At 37.1% G+C, this 22,040-nt stretch overlaps 1 protein-coding gene and 1 long non-coding RNA gene across 2 annotated transcripts in view; both read right to left on the reverse strand.

Moving 5' to 3' along the window:
* Positions 1–641: 641 nt before the first annotated feature.
* LOC113682815 (uncharacterized) lies at positions 642–6,094 on the reverse strand. Its single transcript, XR_003447319.2, has 3 exons — positions 5,881–6,094; positions 5,129–5,204; positions 642–964 (listed from the first exon to the last, which is right to left on the reverse strand). It is a non-coding gene; the product is annotated as an uncharacterized LOC113682815 (long non-coding RNA).
* Positions 6,095–7,633: 1,539 nt separating this feature from the next.
* LOC113682796 (uncharacterized) overlaps positions 7,634–22,040 on the reverse strand; it is a 75,177-nt gene continuing 60,770 nt past the window's right edge. Inside the window, exons 122-145 of the mRNA XM_089181556.1 lie at positions 21,764–21,886; positions 21,428–21,550; positions 21,049–21,171; positions 20,267–20,389; positions 20,035–20,157; positions 19,618–19,740; positions 19,357–19,479; positions 19,127–19,249; positions 18,662–18,784; positions 17,883–18,005; positions 17,671–17,793; positions 17,217–17,339; positions 16,613–16,735; positions 15,690–15,812; positions 15,214–15,336; positions 14,595–15,137; positions 13,874–13,984; positions 13,432–13,554; positions 12,221–12,259; positions 10,940–11,219; positions 10,010–10,315; positions 9,667–9,790; positions 9,075–9,237; positions 7,634–8,526 (exon numbers count right to left, since the gene is read on the reverse strand). Of these exons, the coding sequence (XP_089037682.1) occupies positions 8,393–8,526; positions 9,075–9,237; positions 9,667–9,790; positions 10,010–10,315; positions 10,940–11,219; positions 12,221–12,259; positions 13,432–13,554; positions 13,874–13,984; positions 14,595–15,137; positions 15,214–15,336; positions 15,690–15,812; positions 16,613–16,735; positions 17,217–17,339; positions 17,671–17,793; positions 17,883–18,005; positions 18,662–18,784; positions 19,127–19,249; positions 19,357–19,479; positions 19,618–19,740; positions 20,035–20,157; positions 20,267–20,389; positions 21,049–21,171; positions 21,428–21,550; positions 21,764–21,886 (3,668 nt within the window). The 3' untranslated portion in view covers positions 7,634–8,392. The remainder of the gene's footprint in view (positions 8,527–9,074; positions 9,238–9,666; positions 9,791–10,009; positions 10,316–10,939; positions 11,220–12,220; positions 12,260–13,431; positions 13,555–13,873; positions 13,985–14,594; positions 15,138–15,213; positions 15,337–15,689; positions 15,813–16,612; positions 16,736–17,216; positions 17,340–17,670; positions 17,794–17,882; positions 18,006–18,661; positions 18,785–19,126; positions 19,250–19,356; positions 19,480–19,617; positions 19,741–20,034; positions 20,158–20,266; positions 20,390–21,048; positions 21,172–21,427; positions 21,551–21,763; positions 21,887–22,040) is intronic.

The raw sequence follows: 22,040 nt of genomic DNA on the forward strand, positions 1-22,040 counted from the left end.
AACAAACTATTGGATTTGCAAACAAACTTTAAATTAGGAAATTGTTCACAATATTGGAGATAAATTAAATATATTTGATCAGTTGCTCTATAACGTGCCATGATGCTTTTTCGTTCGGAACTTTTACACATCATCTTGTGCAAAGAAGTGAAGTCATAAGAAAAAAATTGGTTAGAATATCAAATGGTATTTTCTGGAATAATTTGACTTTTTATAGGAGTGAAAGAAAATTGGTGATTACTCTTCAATTCTTTTTGCACAGAATGCTGTTTAATTATATTTTGGCGGGAATTTTTATAGGAAGCCTTGTTAAAATTTTTTGCCGGAAAAGTTGCCAGGGGAAACTCTGTGCAAACTGGTACAAATTTTCGCGCCAAAAGTCTTAGTATATATACGAAATTTTTTTATTAATTTAATCGAAATTATTTATAAAACAAACAAAATACTTTACTGAATATGAAACTTGTGGTTTATAGAAAATAAAAAATGATACAAAAACATTTATTGACTTGCTGATAGATCTTAATAAACGAAAGATAACAATTTTTGTTCAGTAGGAAGATTATATTTAATAAATACAACTCGATTTCAAAAAAAAAAAATTGGCGCATGCGTATTTTGAGCGCCGTATTTTTTCTAAGTCTTTTGGCGGGAAAACTCGCCACATTTGAACAGATGTTACTTACAGAATATATATATCACGCGTACTTTTAGCGCCAACAAGTTTTTAGGCGGGAAAGTTTTTCATATTAAACCACAGCTAACATTAATTAAATAGCCAAAAAAACAAGTAAGAAACTTTAAACAAAACTTTCCAGTCCTCGATTATATGGCGTTTGAACCTGACTCGAAGTATTGATGTTAGAAAAAGTGCTATAAATATGTTTTGTACTTCCAAATGAATCTTGCCCCAGACTTGGATAAGAGTCTTTCTTGATTGATTCGAGCTTGAAGCATCATGGTCCTGCAAAAAAAAAAAATGAAAGTAAACCACAAATTAGAAATTGCTCTGGAATTTAAACCTTGCTAATAGTAGATTGTTGGTTTGTCGCAGAAGCACGTATTTGGTTATGTTAGACAAGTAAAATCTGGTGAACTGAAGAATATTCTGATAAATTTGACGACATTTTTTGTAGCTGGTGACGTCGAAATGGCTTCAAGTTAAACTTTTCGTCTGCTTGTTTTCAGGGATCAATACTGAACTATTTTATTTTTAGCGGAGAGTTTGTAACTTCAGCCAAGCAACAACAATCAGTTAGTCTATGCTCGCCAGCCATTCCTCTGGAGATTACGAAGGAATTCACAAGCCACAATTGCATAAATTTAGATTCTGCTTGCTTAAATCATAACTCAGATCATTCCCAAAGTCATTACCAATACAAAATACTGTCCCCTCTTTGAATTTTATTCGAGGAATCCTAAAAAAGTAGCAGAATCAGAAAATTTTTGCAAGGTCCCTTTCGCACCGAGCCCTACGAACACCACAAACAGAAATAAAAACATTAAAATAAATTCTGGCGCGTAAAAAATCGTGCGTGTCAGGGAATATTTGAATAAAAATAATAAGAAAATTTGATTATGCAGTGTTTTTAACCAGGGAAAGCTACATATTACTTATTTGCCAAATTGTATTTTTTAATATTATTCGTTGACAAATAGCTTTGGTAAAATTTATGAAATCAAACTATATTGTTTTTTAGATATTTTCGTTCCTTTTGAACATGTGTGAATTAATAACCTTTACATGATATCTTTGAAAGCTATGAATTGAATCATAAATTCATTCCCATTGAAAATCTTTGAATCAATAAACTTCAAACTTGATTTCTTCGAAAATTTTTCTTTGGTGTCCTCCGAGCGATTATTTAGTCTCTTAGTGTCCACCCACTGTTACGTAACGTCATTTGTAAATTTGGTTTAAGGTGGCAGTAAATACTTCTACGTTCGCTGCTTTGGTTAATAAGTACAACCAGTAAATCAAAGCAACTCGGATTCAAAAATTTGTTTTCAACGTCTTAACTCTTCTATCCAAATATCCCCTTCGCAAACAAAATGTTTCATGATACTTTTTCAGGACAAAGTAACCTTAATCCCGTGACGGAGTGTACCCACATTTCACGCAGTAAAAGACTGTAAAGTATGTGAGGAATTAAACCAACACTTAAACCGCATTTCCATTTTGTACACTAGAGAAAGACTTCTTGTTTTCATGAGTAAATGGTACTTTTCTTTTTCTTAACGCTTTAACCCCTAAGATTGGCTTCTAATTTCTTCTTACAGATCACCCTTGAATCAAATATAAAGGTCATGAGAATAATCGAAATGATCAACGATTTAAGATGCTCTTGATTGTTAAACAAATTCTCCTTGTTAGTCCTTGTATAGAGAAGAGTATGGAGAATATGAAAACTGATGTTAGGATGTAAAGCGCTAATCACTAGAGCTGACTCGTATGCTCCCAATGTTCCCTAATTAAAAACTAAAAACCAAATTGAGAGAATGAATTCTGCAGACAAATCAAGAAACATCAATTTGCTTTCAACCTCATGAGATCATAAAGTTGATCATTAGGCTCCACGATGTTTCTGGAGTCACTCCAAAAAGTTGTTTATCAGTTGACACAATCATCAAGTTTTGAAGCATAGTATTCCGATTTCGTCTTCGTCGCAAGAGCTCAGACATAATACTGAAATGATTATGCCTCAATATTTTCATTAATTCACGCTAAAAAAAAAGTCCCATATGAATTGATGATAAACTTTAAACAAACGATTATCAATTTTTGAGCATGCTCTTTCAATTGGTGTCAGCCTCAAGAGTTCAGAATTTAGAAAATTAGTCTTAAATGTTTTTTATGAAATCTCTTTTAAAAAAGAAGTAATGTATCGCAGCTAATGAAAAACTCTAGAAGCAATTTGATGGTAACCTCAAACTCATCATCATCATCGATTTCGTCTTCGTCGCAAGAGCTCAGACATTATACTGAAATGATCATGCCCCAATATTTTCATTAATTCACGCTAAAAAAAAAGGTCCCATATGAATTGAAGATAACATTTAAACAAACGATTATCAATTTTTGAGCATGCTCTTTCCATTGGTGTCAGCCTCAAGGGTTCAGAATTTAGAGAATAAGTCATAAATGTTTTTATGAAATCTCTTTAAAAAAAAAGAAGTAAACTATCGCAGCTAATGAAAAACATTAGAAGCAATTTGATGGTGACCTAGCTCAAGAGCTCAAACTTCTTTAACCCTCTAACTCCAACTAGTGACCAACATATAATTTCTCCTTACAAAATCAATACAATATCAACCAGATAAGTGATGAGAATAAAGAAATATATCAATTTGGGGATAATAAGTTTATTCAATACTAAATTCTCAGAACTAACATCGTAAGAATTGTATGGTTGACAGTAAGGAGAACTACAAATTTGATCTAGGAGTTAAAGACTTAACGATTAGGCTCGAATATTTTTAATGAATCATGTTAGAACGAAATTACGTATATATCTTTCGTTGACAAACCTAAGATGCAATTAGAGAACCAAACATCAATTCATGGAACATGCTTTTCCAATTCGTTTTAGCCGTAAGAACTCGTATGATTAGTCTCGCAGATTTCCGTAGGAATGACCCAAAAAAAAGAGATTTATGTCAGTTGATTGTAAACTCGAGAAGCAATTTGATAGACAAAAATTAATTTATAATTTGGTTATAGCCTCTGGATTTTAGTGTTAGTACTAAGGCTCGAAGATCAACATCGAATGATTTAAAAAAAAGTTCAATATAATTTGTTGACAAACGTAGGAGGAAGTTTGACATAAAACTATCTACTTTCGGTGTAGAAACTTTTAATTTGGTTTAAGACACAACTTCATAATACGTAAGCTCCAAGAGTTTAGCCGTTTGATCTGAAAAAAGGTTCATTTGTGTAAGAAACTGTAAGACAATTAACCTTATCAGAGATCTCACAAAGCATCCTGAAAAAAATTTATTAATAACAACTGTAGGAGCATGCTGATATTTTTTTGCCTCAAGGGATAAGACATTCAAAAATTGAGCTTCAAGGTCTTTATCGTAGGAAGTAATAAGTGCATGTGAAAAAGTTATCAGAATCTCAATTTATCGGAGATCTAAAGAGAAAAATTCTATAACTTAGTTTTAAAAAAACATTTATATATTTAATTGTGTTTAGCCTCAAGGGACATAACAATCAGGTTGCAGGTTGACCAAACTTTGACATCAAAGGAACGCCTTCTTTAAGATCTTATGACATCTTGGCAAATTATGCAACAGCAACAGAATGCCTTAATTGCAGGAAAATGCCCGGCCAAGTATCTGTTATGAGTGCCGATCATGAATAAGCTTGGTGACTCCTTCTCCTCTTTTTTTCCTATTTATTATTAAGTAAAATCAGTGACTTCCCGGCACGTCACAACAACCAAAATGTTTGCACTTGTTCAAATTCAAGATAAATTTTCCTAGAATCCACTGGGAATAGAAAAAATTAAAGCCTCACACCCTTAGTTTGCGTATTATCCGCTGAGTAATACAGTCCAGTTTGTTTTGATGTCCGCGGTAACGCGCAGGCTGATAATTCAATTCAGCAAACACAGTTAGTTTTGTCTTTAAAGGCTTGCACGTGCCCACCCGAATGGCAACTAGTTTTGTTTTGTTGACAGTAACCTTAAACAATCTAGGAAAATTTAGATGATCGATGTCATTCTTACAATTATTCCCTAATCTTACAACTTGAAGATAATTTGATGGAGTAAACCGTTGCTTTGGTAACTTGGTGGGTTAGTTGGATAGCCAAACCATGCACAATGATAATAAGGCACATGTATTTCCTTGACGTTGGTGAAACAGATAAATAGTATTCATGGTATAGATTTCATTCTTCGAAGGAACACTGCTGAAACAACTGAAAGTCAGAAAGAGATCCAAGAAATCAGACAGTGAAGAACTTGATTCATTTCTTACTTTGCCGTTGTTCTTCATCGTTTTCTGAGTTAGTTTTGAATTGCAAACATTCGCTAAATCCAGGTTAACTCGTGCAGCGCAGACGAATAGGCCAAGATAACTAGTTCTTTCTTCTTTATATACTAAAAGCCGGTTATCTAACCTTGCTAAAAGTTGTCATGTTACTCCATCCTTCCTTGATTTTCTTCGCAATGATATATTTTCCTCTTGATACTGCTCTATGGATGAAAAAAGGTGAAAAATTTATCATAATACGCACATACCTGAGTAATTGTCATTTTAGATAATAAATGTAAACGTCTGGATCGAAAAACTTATCAGGTTAGAGTCACCACGTTTTCTGCTGACAAATTAAGTGTGCCTATTCTTAATGAACAGAGGCAGTAGGGAATTTTATCACAACAAATCTCTAAGCGTTCGAAAAGAAAATCTGTAATTGACAATAACTTCGCTAACTTTGGCTTTGGCCTTTCACCTTAGACCTAAATGGAAAAGCCAACTGTTGCCATGGTATTTAATATCCATGTTTGCCACCACGAGAAATAAAGCTTCATTTCAAAGTGAACTTTGTTTTTCGATCACTATATTAATTACGTTTGAAATACTCTTTTCGTCAAAATGCTGTAATGATAAAATCTAGTTGAGAAATTATGTACAGGAATGAATATAGAAAAAAGTAAATGAGCGATAAGTTCACTAACAATAAAGTACGAATTTCTCACGCTGCAACTAAGTCACGTTCAAGAAGAACTGTCATGGCGGCTGCCTCAGAGGATTTGTCTTAAACTGTGCTATGTGTATTTCGCTCTTCCTTCTCACAGCTTAACTCTGTAGATAAATTTTACAAGGGCCAAAACGAGAAATATGAGCACTGTATTTCGATAGGTTATTTACCTGAAGAAACGTCGTTTGAAAGTGAAAAGCGTGAATCCTCGACATGGTATCTCAACCACTTAATCCAGTGTAAGAAACACTCACCGACTTGGATAGAAGCGATAATAGCCAAGGTAATAGGGTCGAGATTAAAAGTTTTTTGACTCCGAAGAAGCGAGGAAAGACGCTTAGATTTCTTGGAACTCATAAGCTCTTTCCACGTGCACGACTGAGCGCAAATATGAATATTGATTTTGAAAATTATTTGTAATTCAAATGAGTTTCCGACTTCAAAATTCAGTTTTGAAATAATCAATACCTAGTTCTTCGGTCGGATCCGTTCAATTACAAACGAAGTGTAGATTTCCTAGCTTTTAACAGATTTTCAACGTTTAAAAAATTTCAAAAGAGAACTGCAAATAGTTTTACAGTTTCAAAAAGTATCAACTTGAATAACTCGAACTTAACCAACTTGAGCTAGAATCAAATAAATGAAAGGGGAAAGTTTTTATAGAACCTGTGGTGCTGCGTCGGTGGAAGAGTATAACAGGGTAATTTAGTATTATCAACTGAGTTGATAACGTAAATTGGCCTGTTGAACTAAAGACAGTTTGCTTCAAAAACAGTTTTAGTTATTACAGAACTGTATAACCTAAGGGACCGGTCATTCACCAATGGTGGGGGGGGAGGGTGGTTTGTGGATGTTGGTTGTGTCACGACGAAATTACCTGATGCCCCTATGCTCTGTAATATTCCTATGATTCCTCCCTCGTTGGCAGTCAATTTTACATAGCCCCCCCCCCCTCTGTACTATGTTGGCGACGAATAATCCTACATTCGCTCCCCCTGAAAACCATATGATCCCCCCCAATATCTCCAGCACCCCCCCCCCCCCCCCGGGCGACAGGTAGTGACTGGTTCTTAAGTTTCAGTATTTCCTTGAATAAGCACCCATCCCAGGGGCCATCATATCAAACAAGCACCCGTCTGTTGAGTAAGCACCCCCTCCTCCTTTACTTTCTGAAATATTAGGATACAAGGAAAACCTGTTACTATTACCACAGCGGGTTCAGTAAAAGGTAATTAATAATTAATGATAATACATAATTAGTTTCTTTATAATCACTCACCTTGATTAAACGCCATCGTCTCCTATTAGCCGAAATTTTGAACGAGCGCCCGAGTGCTTACTCAAGGAAATTCAGTTTCTGCCTCTGTGATTGACTATCGGTTAACTATAACTACACGATACATGGGTAAGTTTTCCTTTTCCCAAGGGCATTTCAAGTTAATGAGGTATCGCTTTCCTTAAATCTGCTTTTCCATCGTTCGAACAATTGTTATCGTCGCTTTTGAAACTTTGAATCTCTTTTATTCTCACGCATATTCTCCTCTTCGTTTGCGAAGTCTACTTTGATCAAGGATAGAGGAAAACAAAGGAAAGAGCACCATGTCGTTCGGCCTGACAGACGCTATTTTGGTTGAGTCGATCTCTCCATGTACTCAGTTAAACATTTCTGCCTTTGGCCTCCTCCCCCAGATATTTAACAGAAGACAATAGCACGACCCTGTGGACAGAACCAAACCTTGTAGGGGAGGCCGGATTTAATTTAATCAGAGTTTAATGCATAAATTAATCAGAATGTAGTAAACGAAAGGGTGAATTTTAGTTCTATTCCTACACCTCATAGGGTGGCTGACGCCATATCATAAGTAAAAAAGTAACAAAAAAAGTCAAAATAAACTAGATATATAGTCACACAGTGACAAGGCATTCAGCATTCCTCTTTATTTTTAAGTTCACGTCTTTGAAAGTGAAGGCAAACAAAATCTCGTGCACCTGTCATGTGTTACCTGTCGTTAAATATATAAAACATTGCAGCAATAGGGGTTCCTCTAAAATGAAGCTAACATAAATTCGGCTCAACAACAAGAAAAGGTTCAGTGAATTTCCTAACCAACCACAACTCATCAGGAAGACTTTTAAATTAACAAGTTCTTTACCAAAGAGTTTGCTATGAGAACGTGTCCATAAGGTTACAATAGCGTGGGTAAATCTTGTGCTTTACCTTCTCAAAGGGGATTTCAAATTCCCAAAAAAGCTCATAATTTCGCTGCCCTTGCTTTATTTTCAACCAAGCTTATATGGAGATAGGAGATTTTATTCAAATTAGTCACTCCTCAAATAACTTTGGAGACACTTTTATTTCTGCGGGGAGACCTTTCATGTCAGAGCTATCAAGCAGAGGTTTAACAGTAAAAAAAATTATGTAAACAATCTATAAAAAGCTTCTAATTCACAAAATATATCTAAATGGGCAGTATTGTCAAGTGTGGTTAGGTAAATGTCTTTCACAGTTTACGAAAAATATTGTTGTTCAATTCCGCTTTAATTCGACCACTCCCAGAAATAAGAGTTTTCAACTTCGAAAGACAGAGACCCCTTATCTCAGCGTGATCATTAATTGCTGTTAGCAGCCTCTTTAACGTTATAATTTATAAAAATAATATAATTATTCTCTCTTGTTTTCTGTCATACATCCGCTGACGATCCTCTCTTTACTGTGATCATTTTGCGACGGACAACTGCAATCACCACAAGGCACAACACAGCAAACATTCCAAGAACAACAGATACACCAATCAAGGGGTGCTGCCACGGAGAATCTGAAGATGGAAGACAAAATTAATATCATTCTCAATTTTTGAAAGGAATTAAGGATGAAATGAACTTTGCTTTTCTGCTTCTTGTGAAGCATTAGCCTTTAGACCAATTATATGCCAAACTGAAACAGTCGCACCAGTCTCCCTCGCTCCAGGCCGGGTACGTGCATTGCAATTCTCATTGGCTCTCTCTGATATTTTCTTTGCTCTGATTGCCCTTTGATCTTGATTTTTCGCGAAAAATGTTTCAATATTCAAACAAGCAAAAAAGAAAACAATAACATCTAGCGAATGAAAAAAAAACAAAAAAAAAACAAATATATTAAACTTCAAAATCAAAAACAAAAGTACTTCTAAATTCTTTGAACAAAACAATTTAAAAGGTTTTTTTTGGTCCTGTTTTAAAGAGCAGAAAAAGATACAAAAAAGTTATAGTATCTAGCTTTCTTGATTTGAATTATTCCCTCCATTAATTCATTAATGGAGAGAGTTTGTTTTTCAATTTACCACATAAATTATTACTGTTGATAATATAACCCTAAATTCTGTACCTTTAACTCGCTCAGTGTTCGTTAACCAAATTGGGCCATGGCTGAGTAACGTGATATGCACAGGTGCACTATATGGGAGGGCTCTGCGATGGCGGTTTCTGGGAAGTACGTCACAGTTTTTGGAACACTCTGAGTTTGGATCTGATGAATTGCAAACCACGGCCTGGAAAATAAAGAGAACAAGATTGGTTCCACTGTGATTCATACACAGCTCGATTCCAAAACACGTTAAGTTCACGGGAAGTTAATTATAACATACTTGCCGCAGCCATAGGTTTTGAAATTCCCTTACTTTTCCCTGAAATATGTAAAATTTCCTAGACAAACGGAATTAACAACTTGACGAATGTGTCCTTACGGCCTCCAACCTCCCCTCACAGCCATCCTATCCACCCATTTATAAATGCACGTCACCCACAGGAACAACTTTTAACTTTTAAAGTTTTTGTGGACGAGTAACGAAAAGCTCAAAACTTGGAATGTCTATGAACTAGGAAACCTGTCATGGGAATCTTTTTTTTATCTTCACTTCTACGGAAAAGGTGTTCAGGATAATGTTTTAGGGCAAATGCGCCTTAAATGTGTCTTTTACCTTGCAGTGGATGTACACAAACGGATCCGGTGAGTTGACAAACTGGAATGTTTGAACACTAAACCGGTGAAGGCCCTTGTTGTCATCATTATGGTGATATTGCACTGTGGGATCCTGGGGACAACTGCAAAGAGATCAAAGGGACACTATGATGAATCTGGGGATTTACTTTCTTCCACTGAGTGTCTACGGTGAGCTACGCGTCCAGTATACTGCTAAGTCAGCGAATTCAAAAGCCTCCAAAAGATTGTGAATTTTACGCTCGAAAATCAAACCCATAATGATGTCTTTAGTCTTGTGAAAAGCGCGGGACAAACAAAAAGTTATGTCGGGAAAGCCTTACCCATTCAGAATAAGATTGTACTGTATGGTGCTGTTCGGGTTTGGATCAGGAGTTGCGTGACATCGCTGAGCCTGCACAGCCAAGCGACGATCTTCAGAGTCGACACTAAGTTGAAGGAATACTCTCTCATTAACTTTCACTCCAATAGGGAAGCTCTGGTCACCATAGGGACGAGTATAGCCCTGATCTTTGAAGACTCCCAAGTTTATGTCGAACATTCCGACATCAGAGGCGTTGCCTCGGATAATTTTTCTGCTGGTTTCCAGCTGAATGGCGCTGGCTTGGACTTCCTTTAGGTAACAGCATCTGAAGTTTATAATTGCACAACAATATGTGTCGTAAACTGATATACTTATTTACTTTACCAAAGGTACACGACACCAAATAATATCGGCATCTAGAGAGGCCTGCAAACAGAGGTTTGCATGAGGTCGAACACTAATTTATAGTGCCACGTCCCCTGCACATCCCTCCTCGACACGTCTCAAATCCTCCTGTGAGGCGAAGAAACGCGCGTCTTGCAGACGCAATAATAACGTGGGTCTGCGATCAGCCAAACACCCTGAGAATATTAACAGCAATTATTAACGATGAGGAGATGATTGGAAACAGTATGAGGTTGATGATGCCCATGCCCACAACAAAAACTTCCATTTTTTTCCGAGGGGAAAAATAAAAGACTTGATTTTCTGTTTCAAGTATCCGGCAATTCTAACTCATTAAATGATGGATGTAAATGAGTTTGAAAGTTTTGAATTCTAAGGTCGATAGATATTCTCTGGGTTTGGCGACGAGTTTTTATAAAAAAAAAGGAACTCGTTTCGAAAAAGAGGCCAAACGTAATAAGGAAATGGGCTATTCAGATATTCAACATTTTAGGCAAAAAGAAAAGAGAAAAAACCTGTGAAAGCAATAAAACGACTACACTACCTGAATGGAATATCTACGTCTGCTAGCCTCGTAATGATGCCTTGTGGCGGCTTCTCTTGGATAGTGTTTTCATAAATGAAGAAGTTATCTGTATCTATCAGCTTCGTTCCACAGGAAGTAAAGTTTGTTTGAAACAGGAAATGCGTACCATTATCGGTTGGGAGGCATTTCGGGTTGTTTAGGCGAACGTCAGTTCTGCGCATACCCATAAGGAACGACTTATCCAGAATCACCTGTATGAGTGTCTTTCCACAGGAAATTGCTAAATGCTCGTTTATGACTTGAAGTGAAAAAACAAACACACAAACGAACAAGCAAAAAGAATAAAAATCAGAAATTCAGTTATTGACTAAGGGTGGGAATGGTTGAATGGTTTCGGAAAACATTAACACACATAAAGCTTATCCGCCGAAATCAAATTTTCTTTAGGTCTGTTTTTTCCACCTGTGTTTGAGAGGAGGGGATAGCTTTAGATAAGGGTTTATTATGGGAAATGTTTAATTATCTGTATTCTGAATTGTTTTGTTAAATTTAGGAACACCAATGAGTCAGTATGTAAACTAATTAGAGCTGGTGAAAATATGCCTGAACCGCTTGAAATAGGCTTTTACTATTTTGCAAAACGAAACAAAACGAAACGAAACCAGGCGACATTATAACAAAACTAAAGGAATAATGAAGATGTATTTTGTAATAAGGTAAAAATAATTTTCACAAGGATTTTAGAGTAATCTTTAGTTGAAAAGGAGGATTTTTATTCATCTCGCAAAGTGGTAATTAAAGAAGAGTTCCATTTTGCGAAATCGACTAACAGTCCATTTCGCAAAATATAACTCTCCTAAATAACTATTTTGCGAGATATATTTAAAACGGTTTAAGAAATAACAGTAGGCCAAACTCTTTATTGATATACTAGTTTGTAATGTTTAAATTCTTTTTTGACCTCTGACATGAAAGAGGTCACGTTGTCATCGCAGGGTGAAAATAGTCAATATAGCGAAATAGTAACTCTTCTGAAATTACTACTTTGCGAAATGAATAAAAATCCTTCTTATCAATTGACAATTACTCCAAAATCCATTTGAAAGTTTTCTTTCTATTTTTTTCAAGGGAAACGTGACTCATGCAGGGAAGAAGGTGTCACTTTTTAGGTTTCTAATAACGGTCGATCGATTTATTTCATTCAACTTTTGCCTTGAATGTTCTTGACCATCTTAAAAACCATACGCAAATTACCAAAAACATATTTCGTCAAAACAACTTAAAAATGAAGCAACAAACCTGTGAAGCCTCCAGTTGCACCAATGCTTTCTTCTCTTTCTAAATCCGAAAATTTCACAACATTTCAATCGAAGTTTAAAAATGTCAACCTAATATTTAACTCCCAAGATCTCATTATTAATTCTCCTTACTGTCTGCCATACAGTTCTTCTGATGTAAGTTTGGAGAATTTTGTATTGGATCAACTTATAATCCCCTAACTGATATTTTTCTTCGTTCTCATCACTTTTCTGCTTGATATTGTATTGATATCGTAAGGAGAAATTCTCTCTCTGTCACTCATGGGAGTTAAAGGGTTAAGAACGGGAATGGTTACCTGTAGATGGTATGTTTGACTATCTCATACGTGCAAGCGAGTCTGATTCATCGATAAGATAAGATCATGAATCAGGAGGCCGAAACTGCATCATTACATGAGTCATTCTCTACTGACATCTAATAGCGTTAACCCTTTGACCCTAAGAGTGACCAGCATCTAATTTCTCCTTACAATTTCACCCCAAATCACACATCAAGGTCGTGAGAATAGAGGAAATGATCACCAACAAAAAAGGCTCCTGAGTGTTAAACAAATTGTCCTTGTCAGCACCATGGGAAATTTTCAGAGAACAGTGTGTAGAATTTGCATGGTGATGTTCGGATGTTAAAGGCTAAAGGTTTAACCCTACTCTTAGGGCTAATGCTATCTTTCTTTCACCTGTGTTGCACTGAATCTCTGGAACACGCATCACTAAAGGTATTTTTGAGGTAGGTTGAAATCTACTCTTTTTGGCGCATTTCGCCGAATTAAATTTAATAAAAAGTAACGTAGAAAAAACCATGACGTTTCGACGATGACATGTCACCATTGGCAAATGCAAATGAGAAAAGAGTCCATTCCAGCACAACTTTTTACTTAGTTGTTCCATTGTTTTGTTCTCCACATTTTAACGCTATTTTTCTAAATGAATCATCGCTAATCTTTTCTTATTTGCATTGATAATGGCGACATGTCGTCGCCGAAACGTCGTGGTTTTATAGAGTTACTTTTCATCCTTAAACCTTAAATGCTTTACAAAATCTCTCGTTATCACAGCATAGATTCGTCATTTTATCATTATAATTAAAACAGTCATTATCTTTATGGATGTTATCATCCTTAACTTTTTGATCATTCTCATTATTATTACTATTTTCATCATTATCATAACTCTACAAGCGTCATTATTTACCTCTACAATCAAAGCCGTCCCCAATGTATCCATCCATACAAGAGCACTCGTACAAACCAATGTTATTGGTACAAAAAGCATTAGCATTACAAATATCAATTCCCAATTCGCATTCGTCAACGTCTGAAAAGCACAAAAAATACGTCTTTTAGATCTGTCTGAAACTGTGGCTTTTTTTGGTGTCATGAAACGAGAACTAGTTTTTTCTCGTTATGAGGCGTTCTTGACATATTTATATTCTGGAAACATGGAAGATGAATGATTGAGTGATTGAATCATTGCTACAATTATTTTTATTTCTAAATAAGATAATCATAGTTGTAGAGGAGATGATTTAGAGGAGCTATATGTCTCACTGTTCTGAGACTTTTTTGGTATGTTGAAATTTTCCACTTCTCCTTAAATTACGATGTTCATAATTAAAGAAACAATCTGTTCCCACCTTCACAATTCTGACCGTTGCCTGTGTACCCCATTTTGCACACGCACGAGAAGACATCATCTTTACTCAGACAAACTGACTTAGAATGGCATTTGGTACAATCATCAGAACCTTCGAAAAGGAATACAGGTATGTATTTGAATCTATATCGGTTCCATGAAGTTTGTTCAATTGCTAAGAAGAGTTCTGAGACAAATCTAGTGATTTATTTAACAACGTTTATTATTAAGCGGAGTATCTGGATATACCTATTTGGAGGGCGATATTATCGTATGAAAAACATACTTCATGTAACTTTTTAGAATTCTTCCTGTGTATAAGCGCACGACCGCAAAAGACACAAGAAAACTTAGAATAAACGAAAATAAACCCTGTAGCATCAGCCAAGAAACGACACGTGTTTGTTGATTGGTTTACTGGAATCCGGATCGAGAGGAATGGATTCGAGCCTCAGAGGGGTCATTTTATTACGGTCTCTTCTCAAAGTAACTGGAAATCAAACTGGTCTCTTTCAGGAGAGTGGCAATACCTATGATAGCTTCATGTTTAATAAGATTATAAACAAACAAATTAGGATGAGCTACGACAGGATCAACGACTTGGGTCAAAAGGCTAATTTTAATCAATCCAATCTGCCCTAGAGGGATAGAAATGAAATTAAAAAAATAATACTAACAACAGTACGGAGGACAAAAAAAATCTACGAAATAACCAATCTTACCTTTCACGCCTTTGTTAATGATCTTTTGAGCGATAGCATTCCCATCGTCATCATCGTCTATTTGGATGACGATTCCTTTGCTAGGAGCAAGTCTAGACAATTCATCTAAGTCTGCAAGAGAACCAACTGCCACGGGCAAAAGAGTAATACCGCTGTCTTCAAACTCTTTAGCTGAGACCGACAACACTTGAGGAGAGTTCACTGACTTTTGATCAATCAAAACTACCAGGATCTTCTTGGCATCCGGTCGCGGTGGAGCATTTTCAAACATTTTCTTAGCTTGATCGAGAGCATTCTTCAGGTCTGGTGTCCCTTCAGGTCTCACTACCGCGTTTATGGCGTCTTTAAAACCTTGCGTGTTCCTAAAGTTATCCGTGAAATCGATCTTGGTACTGGCTTCCTGTCCACATGTGATTAATGAGTATCGCGTCTTCTTTGTTCCATATTCGTCTACAATTACTTCAACAGTGTCTTTCATGATCTTCAATGTTGGATCAGATAATGAGGCAAAAATCACGCCAAGATCAATTTTTGGAGTAACAGCTAAAAAAGAGAAAGAAAGGTTAAGAATTTGGAAAAATCTATTACGCCCCTTGGAAAACGTCTGGCGTGAAAGTACCTTGGCAAGTTACTCCGTCTCCAGTGAATCCTGGTTTGCACGCACAACTGTAAGAGCCCTTAGTATTCATACAGTTAGCGTTCTTGTCACAAGCTGTGGGCTCTCTTGAACACTCGTCGACATCTAACATGAAAGAGAAAGGGTCACTTCCAGACTGAGTGACATCGCTACGCAAGCTATAAACAAGAACAATACTGAACAGAACTTATACAAACAAACATTTATGTTTAAACAAACCAATGGAGGGGTAGATATACAAAGTAATGGAGACTTTGAAGGGAGTTTCAGTCCTACATGAGGATTTTAGGGTACAAAAAGCCAATTTTTTCGCAACAATCTTATCGCCGAACGTCACACTACCAATGACAGGCACGACACTTTCACATAATTTAAAAATGGTGAGGAAGAGCGAGTTCCCAATGTGAGTTTCCTTTTCTCATTTGTGTACAGTTCAATAATTTCTTTAAGAAAACTACCTTGGCACGTTGTTCCATCCCCAGTAAACCCTGCCTTACACGCACAGCTGTAGGAACCAGCGGTATTTGAACATTCAGCATTTTCGTCACACAGGTTACGTTCCGTTGAGCATTCGTCAATGTCTGAAAAAAAAAGTGATGAACACACGGAAGTTCTTCCCCATCAAACGCCTATGTCCTTCTGATAAAAAGGGTTGAGGACATTTTTGGGTTTAAGTAATAGCTCCGTACAGAGAATGTAACAGCGCAAAATATTGATAACCTCGTAGCTGAGAAAGAAAAAGATTTCCTTTGTTATTGAATCGTGGACGTTTACTTATTGATCTATTAAATTTATAAACTGTAGCGGAAATGTGGTTGGATGAGGTGAAATGTGATGGGAAAATGCTCCATTAATGCATGGTAACAAAATCAAAGAGAGAACGTTATATCACCTAAACGCTTTAACTTGGTGCAGAAAATGAAAAATATGATTTGATGTACGGAATAGGTCTTTGCTAGTTATTGAAAGTGCTCCGGTAAATCTTTCTTCATGTTGAACGAAATATGAACAGTGTTGGTGGCAGAATCCATGAGTTGAGTAGAAAACCTTTTTCTGATCTAAAGGTTGACTGTGCGGTAGAAGCAATGAAAGGAATGCTCTTCACTCTCCCACACCTTAACAAGAGTCGGCAAGTCCCTTTTTAAAAGTAAAGCTTTAAGAAAGCTTACTGCTGGTGCAATCAGCATTTTCGTTACCCAGTCTGGACTCCCCTGAACACTCATCAGCTTTTAGTTTAAATAAATAATAAAGTAGGAGTGGTAGAGAGGTGGCGAAACGTCAGCTTACATACCGCACAAAAAGAAATCTTAAACATATCCTCTGAAAACGAACTCCAAGAAAACGTATCGTTTGCATGGTGTCCTTTATTTTGTGTAGGTACCTTCACAAGTTTCCCCGTCGCCATCAAAACCTTGTTTACAAGTACAGCTGTAAGAACCGTCATTATTGATGCAGTTTGCATTGTCGTCACAGGGACTGGAATCCGCAGAACATTCATCGATATCTGATTTTCCAAGAAAGATCCAGAGATTATCAATATTAGGAGACATTAACTGAGTTATTCTGAACGAAATAAAGAATGAGTAAAGAAACACGGAAAGAAGGTGGTTAAATGGACTAACTGACGGAACGGTCAATTGAAGTTAGCTGCGGCTGCAATCAGTATTGCTGCCACAAGGACTGGAGTCTACTGAACTCTCGTCGACTTCTGATTTGAAGGATTATTTAGTTATACCGTCATTAGTAAAACGACCACACTACAACAGAACTTTTTTATGTGGACCATAGCGATGTGAATGTTTTTCGATGAAATTGTAGTGTCAGCACTAAAGGAGATCATTTCGAGTATGCACGACCACACTTGAAATAAGAATAAAATTAAGAAAGATTGAGGGAAAAGAACCAATAAACGAAAGAACGAAAGATTAAAGCAAGGTGAAACAGAAGAATGGACTTTGCATCGGACTTATGATTAGCGAACGAACCCTGGCATGTCGATCCATCTCCTGTAAATCCAGTTTCACATTCACAACTGTATGAACCATCGACGTTCGAACATCTAGCGTTTTTGTCACATGGACTGGGAACGGCCGAGCATTCATCGATATCTGGAGATGAATCAATCGATCAGCTGTGTTCTTTAAGGACGATATTGATTGGGTATGAGTAAAAAAAAGATGATGTGATTGGCTGTTGTCGCTGATTTGGAATGCAGTTACATGGAGGGGAAGGAGATTTCCACCACTAAAATACGAAATTGTGAGAGAAATCGCAAATCTTGAATGCTGCGTACACATGTGCAAAACGTGATTTTGTTTGGCCATGTTACATTGTAATGAAGGCTCGTTTGAGAACTTTCAAAGTAGGGATATTAACAACGGGTTCAAAGACGGGGTATGTATATACAGTGACGAAGTGGATAATTTTGCAGTCGCACACCTTGACAACGTCCATTACTTCCAGTAAATCCCTGTCTACAAGAACAGTCGTAAGAACCGTCGCTATTGAAACAAGAAGCGTAATCGCCGCAAACACTTGGCTCTAAGGTGCACTCGTCGAAGTCTAATAAAATCAAGACGAAAATTGTTTATCTCAATGTCAAGCTGGGTAAACGCATTTAGAGGACTCGCAGATTCTTAAAAAGGAGATACCTTTACAGCTTCTTCCATCTCCATCAAATCCTTTCTTACAGGTGCAGCTGTAAGAACCATCACTATTAATGCAGTCAGCGTTCTTGTCGCACGGACTGGAGTCCTCAGAGCACTCGTTAATATCTGATTCGTGTGAACAATAAAATACGTTTAAGGTGTACCCAACAAGGCGAGCGTACACGTATGCCGTTTACGTACTCAATGCGATGGAAGCAACATGAGATGGTAGAACGAAAGACAGCTCGTGGTGTAGGTTACAAATCCATTCGAGGGGTGGTGCTTTGATAATGTAAAAAATATGATGAAAGATCATCATATGACTTTCCCAAACTTGCAATGTGAAATATAAACTATGACAACATAGCACTCGAGATCTCGAACGATAGTGTAGGAAGGACTCAAGAATACGATGAGCAATCCAATGAGATGAGAAACCAAGATGTATGTCGTGAAAAATATCAATTTTCAGAGACCGCACTTACATTGATGAGGAAACTGAAACAAAAGGAACTACCACAACCACAACAATAACGGAAACAACGACAACCTGATCACAAATGATTCACTAGTGAGAATCTTGGTGAGTCAAGATGTGCATGTCAGATGAGCGATCAGGAGATAAAAACGACAGAGAACTTTAGAAGCAGCCGTATCTACCCAGATAGGCGTATTTTGTGGTGGATATTTCTAAATAAATACCACATTAATCTGCTTTGATCACACCAACTCTTCTCAAAGAAGAAAACTTTTCGATCAAAAAATGTTAACATCCCAACTACCTCGGCATGAAGTTCCATCTCCTATGAAACCTGGTTTACATGTACAGCTGAAAGACCCATCAGAATTTGCACAATCAGCGTCTGAAGAACATGGACTGGGATCCGCCGAACATTCGTTGATATCTACGTGAAATAAATAGAAGGTCTGCAGTTAAACATTTTATTTACAAGTGGTCATAATTCCACACCTAAGTTTCCTCGGGCAGAAAAAAGGACAAGAAAACACTATTACGTGTCCTTAGATGGAATAAGTCATAGCTGTTGGTTTTTAAAGTAAGATTGAACAACAATAGCTCTTTCAGTATACTAAATATTATAAAAGCTCGCTTTATGTAGTCACCCATATAAAAAAGTGTGAGGTTTGGTTAGAATTAGTTGACGGAGCCTGTTGTATCGTGATAATTTTTCATGGCAGAAGCACGAAAACAAATTAACATATTGGATGGCTTAGAGAAAGTTGCTCACCTTGGCAAACTAAACCATTTCCAGCGAATCCCTGTTTACAAGAACAGTTGTAGGAACCTCCAATATTGGTGCACTGCGCGTTATCACCACACGGACCAGGTTCTGTTGAGCACTCATCGAAATCTAAGGAGGTCGAAGAGAAAATGTTACCTCAAGTGTAACCTGTACTTACCTAACGATACAGATGTATCAAGATTTTATCTTGATAGGGATCATTCCTGAGAAATTACCTTTACAAGTTTTTCCGTTTCCATCAAACCCTTCTCTACAACTGCAGCTGTATGAACCTTCACTGTTGGAACAATTAGCGTTAACATCACACGGGTTGGTCTCCGAGACGCATTCATCGATATCTAATGGTGTAAATTGGAAAACAATTTCATTATTCCTCTTGGTAAAACGTCTCACCGCATTAACTTTGCCAAAAAATGGATGTCATAACTATGAAGCGTTTGTATGAATTTCAACAAACTTATTCCTCATACATGTACCTTGGCAAATGGAACCATCTCCAGTGAATCCCTCTTTGCATGCACAGCTATAAGAACCGTTACTGTTGCTGCAATCCGCGTTTTTATCACAGATGCTGCTATCGGCTGAACACTCGTCGATATCTAGTGGTATTTAAGACTCATGTCATTCAAAGTAGCTGTTAAACCCTTAACAGGAAGGTTCTTAAACTTTACAGAATGTTGCATTTTTTTAGAATACTAATTGCTGTTGTGTTATCTCGTTCAGCCAGAAGCATAACCTCTACATATTTAGAAATGACTGACCATTTCATCGGTCAATAGTTTGATATCAGACAAGATGGAATATGGCTTCTGAGGGAGAGGATCGGAAATCGTTACAAGTACTAGCCATCTTAAAATCTTGTTGTTTTATAAATATAATAACCCCCCGCCTACCTTCACAGGTTATGCCGTCTCCCGTGAATCCTTTTTTACATGAACAGATGTATGAGCCATCAGTATTATTGCAATTGGCATTATCACCGCATGGACCAGGCTCTGTAAGACACTCATCGAAATCTAAGGTGGTGGACAAGAAATATACTTTTAGCGACCTTTTTATCCTTAATTGAAAAGATTTTAAGACTTGAAATCGAACTTTCGCCTAGCCATTATTGAATTGTGATACCTCTACATGCTTTTCCGTCGCCATCGAATCCCCGTTTACACTTACAGCTGTATGAGCCGTCAGTGTTGATGCAGTCTGCGTTTTTGTCACAAGCACTGGGATCCGTAGAACATTCATCGATATCTGTTTGATCGGAGAGTACCTCGGCGTCATTTAACAGATATAAAATAAGCAAAACTTTGGCCTTAGCTCGATTAGGATTACAAAGAGGAAACATTCTAATTAATTATCACGAGCGAAGGATAATCTGAAGTATGAATCTGCGTATGAAATTCCTCCCCCCCCCCCTCCCCTTCTGAGAAATTAACTACACCTTTCTTTCTTCCATAACCAAGTTTACACTTGGTTATGGAAGAAATTATAGAACATGCAGAAAATGTTCGTTCCAAGAATGGGTACGATGAAACCTAACTTCAGATAGTTTTCTATCCTAAGCAAATCCTTGCTGACAATTAAAGTTGTAAGAGCTGTCATTGCTGCAGGCGTGCAGTTTTCTTGTCACAGCGATTGGAATCCACAAAGCACTCATCGATATTCGAAATTTCACTCAAAAAGTGTCACTTGATGCTTGTAGAAATTTATGCACTTTTGTTCACAAAGCGATCTTTTACAACGACGTCATTTTTATACTCTTGCTTTTGAGCAAAATTATCTCTAGTACCCACAGACCGCCAACCTGAGCGCGTTTTACATCGGGCGTAAACGCCAACCTTGTTACAAATTACCTTGACAACTTGCATTCCTGCTGTCTAAAGTTATTTCCCATGTAGGGAAATACAAACCTGTACAAGTGATGCCATCTCCAGTAAATCCCTGCTTACAAGTGCAGCTGTAGGAACCGTTACTGTTGGTGCAATAAGCGTTTTGGTCACAGGGACTGGTATCCGCCGAACATTCATCGATATCTAGTAGAGAGGAAAAGAAGACATCAGAGGAGGGTCGAGCCTGATTCGGACCATCTCCACGGAAACCTCGTTTTCAAGTACAGTTGTAAGAACCGTCTGCTCCTCATTTTTAGAAATTTAGGCAGCCTTTAAGACAAACAGTCAACCTGAGCGCGTTTTATATCAGGTGTAAACCCCAACCTTGCTCAGTATAAATTACCTTGACAACTTGCATTCCTGCTGTCTATAGATATTTCCCATTTAGGTAAATACAAACCTGTACAAGTGATGCCATCCTCAGCATATCCCTGTTTACAAGTACAGCTATAGGAACCATTACTGTTCGTGCAATTTGCGTTTCGGTCACAAGGACTAGTATCCGCCGAACATTCATCGATATCTAATCGAGAGGGAAAAAAGACATTACCACATGCTCTTGCTTTCAACAGAAGGGCCGCTTTGAAATAAGACAACCTAAGTACGGGCTAATGCTGGAAACAACGTAATGAAGTACCTTTACCACTTCTGTTTCTGCCGTCTAAAGGTATTTCTCAAGTTGGACTAAGATGTAAAGATAACTCAAAATTAAAGCAATGAGTAGCAAAATACACACCTGTACATGCTACACCATCCCCAGAAAATCCTCGTTTACAGGCACAGCTGTAAGAACCGTCACTGTTGTTGCAATCTGCGTTTTGGTCACAAGGACTGGTATCCGAAGAGCACTCATCGATATCTAGTTTTAGAGAAAAAGTAGACATAAGTGGTAGCTCGATCTTGCACATTTATTAATATCTGAGTTCAAAGGGAAAAATAGTAAAAACTTTCAAAGGAGACAAATATATAGTATTCATAAACTTCACAAGTTTTTCCATTTTAACTGAGTCCAT

This window comes from Pocillopora damicornis, chromosome 9, assembly GCF_964200805.1.
Source record: "Pocillopora damicornis chromosome 9, jaPocDami1.2, whole genome shotgun sequence".
Taxonomy (NCBI): domain Eukaryota; kingdom Metazoa; phylum Cnidaria; class Anthozoa; order Scleractinia; family Pocilloporidae; genus Pocillopora; species Pocillopora damicornis.